The sequence below is a fragment of the Corapipo altera genome, unplaced genomic scaffold (genome assembly GCF_003945725.1).
Source record: "Corapipo altera isolate COAL_440 unplaced genomic scaffold, ASM394572v1 286, whole genome shotgun sequence".
NCBI classification, from domain to species: domain Eukaryota; kingdom Metazoa; phylum Chordata; class Aves; order Passeriformes; family Pipridae; genus Corapipo; species Corapipo altera.
Window position 1 is genome coordinate 37,380 of NW_020885198.1, and position 2,699 is coordinate 40,078.

The 2,699-nt window shown below is 64.5% G+C and overlaps 1 protein-coding gene across 1 annotated transcript in view; it reads left to right on the forward strand.

Annotated features, from left to right (window-relative positions):
- Positions 1 to 2,586, forward strand: part of LOC113940164 (extensin-like) — a gene marked incomplete at its 3' end in the record, with an annotated part of 3,313 nt that extends 727 nt beyond the window's left edge. The window contains 3 exon segments of the mRNA XM_027631263.1: positions 376 to 471; positions 1,003 to 1,274; positions 2,509 to 2,586. Of these exon segments, the coding sequence (XP_027487064.1) occupies positions 376 to 471; positions 1,003 to 1,274; positions 2,509 to 2,586 (446 nt within the window).
- Between the last annotated feature and the right edge of the window lie 113 nt (positions 2,587 to 2,699).

Here is a 2,699-nt window from a genome sequence, read left to right on the forward strand (position 1 = left end):
CGGGGCGGGACAGGACCCTCGGACACCGGGATCCCTGGGACAGGACACCCCCGGGATGGGACGGGGCCTCCCCCAGAACGTGGCACCCCGGGATGGGATCGACACCCTCCGGGACGGCCCTTCCTCCCGGGACAGGACCGACCCCCTTGGCCGGCACAGGACACCCCTGTCCGGGACTCCCTCCTGGGAACACGGACCCCCCCTGGGCCAGGACCGGGAGCTGGGACCCCCCCCTCAGACCCAGGATCCCCCCAAGACCCCCCGGAACCAGGACCCCCCTTAGCCCAGGGTAGAATCCTGGGCCTGGGACCCCCCAAGCTCGGGTTTCCCCCCGTCTGTGCCCCCCAATGATCCCCCCGTGCCGTGTCCCCCCAGGCCGGTGTTCCCGTGTGGGGGGGACCACCGAGGGGAGTCGGGGTTCATCGCCAGCGAGGGCTTCCCCCGGCACTACCCCCCCCCCCCCCCCCCCACCCCCCCCCGGCCCCCCGGGGGCCCCCCAGCCCCCCCCGGGGCCCCCCACCCCCCCCCGGGGCACCCCAGACACCCCTGGGCGCCCCAAATCCCCCCAGGGCACCCCACCTCCCTCACAGGGTACCACCCAGACCTTTCCAGGGTCACCCCAACCCCTCCAGGGACATCCCAACCCATCCCCTTGGTCTCCCTGGAAGAGCCATCCCAGCTCTTCCCCCCTCCTGTCCCCAGGTGTCCCCATGTCCTGCAGGTGGCCGAAGTTCAGGTGGTGACACTGCCCTGTGTCCCCATGTCCCCCCGGTGTGACCCCATATCCCCTCAAGGGCCGGGTGGTGACATCCCAATGTCCCCAAAGTCCCCACGTGCCCCCGTGTCCCTCAGGGTGGGGTGGTGATACCCCAAAGTCCCCTCGTGTCCCCAAGGTGGTGACACCCTGACCCCCCCAATGTCCCCCATGTCCCCAAGGGCCAGGTGGTGACACCCTGACCCCCCCATGTCCCCAAGGGCCAGCCGGTGACACCCCGGCCCTGTAATGTCCCCCCAGGTCCCCGAGGGCCAGGTGGCCACTCTGTCCTTCCGTGTCTTCGACCTGGAGCCGGACCCCCTGTGCCGCTTCGACTCGCTCTCGGTGTTCGGGGGGCACGGCCCGGGGGCGCCGCTCTTGGGGCGTTTCTGCGGCACGTTCCGGCCGGGGGCTCTGCGGGCCCCCCACAACCGGCTGCGGCTGCGCATGGAGAGCGACGGCGGCACGGCCGGGAGGGGGTTCCTGGCCTGGTTCAGCGCCGGCAGCCCCCCAACTAACGGTGAGAGACCACCCCCCAAATCGGGGGGAGACTCTTTTGGGGCGCCCCCGAAAACCCGGGGGGCGAGGGACCCCCCTCGGGGGCGCGGGGAGCACCGCCGGCGGAGAGCAGGGACAATCCCAAAACACCTGGACACCCCCAAAAACCACGTGATGGAGACCCCCAAAAACACATGGGGAACCCCAAGAACTTGCAGCGATCCCCTAGAGTCACGTGGAGACCCCAAACCCCTGCAGAGACCCCCAAAATCCCCCATGGAGCTGCCAAATACAAATGGAGCCCCCCAAACCTCCATGGACACCCCTGAAAGTCCCCATGGAGACCCCCAAAATTCATGGAGACCCCCAAAAACCAAGTGAGAACCACCGGTGGAGAGCAGGGACAGCCCTAAAACGCCCCCCAGGGGGGTCCTGGGGGCTGTGGAGGGAAATGGGGAGAAAAGGGGAGGAAAAGAGGGTGAAAAGTGTGAAAAGGAAGGAAAAGTGTGAGGGGAAAAGGGGGGGAAAGAGGAGAAAGAGTGAGGGGGAAAATGTGAAAATGAGAACAGAAGGGGAGGGGAAAATGGGGGAAGTGTGAGGAGAAAAGGGAAAGAATGGGGGGAAAGGGGAGGGAAATAGGGGAAAAAAGCCTGAGAGAAAAAGGAGGGAAAAGCTGAGGGATGAAGAGGGAAAAATGGAGGAGAAAAGGAGGGAAAACTGAGGGGACAAGGCAGGAAAAGTGTGAGGGGGAAAAGGAAAAATAGAGGGAAAACTGTGAGGGGAAAATCTGAGAGGGAAAAGTGGGAGGGGAAAAGTGGGAGGGGAAAGGAGGGAAAAATTGAGGGAAAATGAGGGGGAAAGTGTGAGGAGAAAAAGGGGGAAATGAGGGGAAAAGTGTGATGGGAGAAAGGAAGGAAAATGGGGAAAATCCTGAGAGGAAAAGGAGGGGAAAACTGAGGGGGAAATGGGTGAAAGAGGGGGGAAAGTGTGAGGGGGGAAGGGGGGGATGTGGCAGGAAAATGTGAAGGGAAATGTGGCCCAAAATGGAGGGAAAAGCTGAGGGGGAAAGGGGGGCAGGGGGAGCCGCCGGCGGAGAGCAGGGACACCCCGAGACACCCCCAAACCCACCCGGACCCCCAGGGAGACCCCCAAACCCCCCAGACACTCGTCACACCACGTGGAGACCCCCAAAACCACACGGACCCTCCCCAGCCACCCTGCAGGCCCCCCCCCAACCCAGCCCAACCCTTTTGCAGGGCCCCCCCAGGGACGGCGGCGCTCGGGGGTCTCTAATAAACCCCATTTTTTCGGGGAGTCCTGGCACTATTTTGATGGTGAGTATGACCCCCCCCAGACTTACAAAAACATTCCCGGGGGGGGGTCTTGCACCCCAAAAGTCTGTTCCACCCCCCCCAGTCCCAGGGTGGTTTTGGCAGAGCCCCCCCCC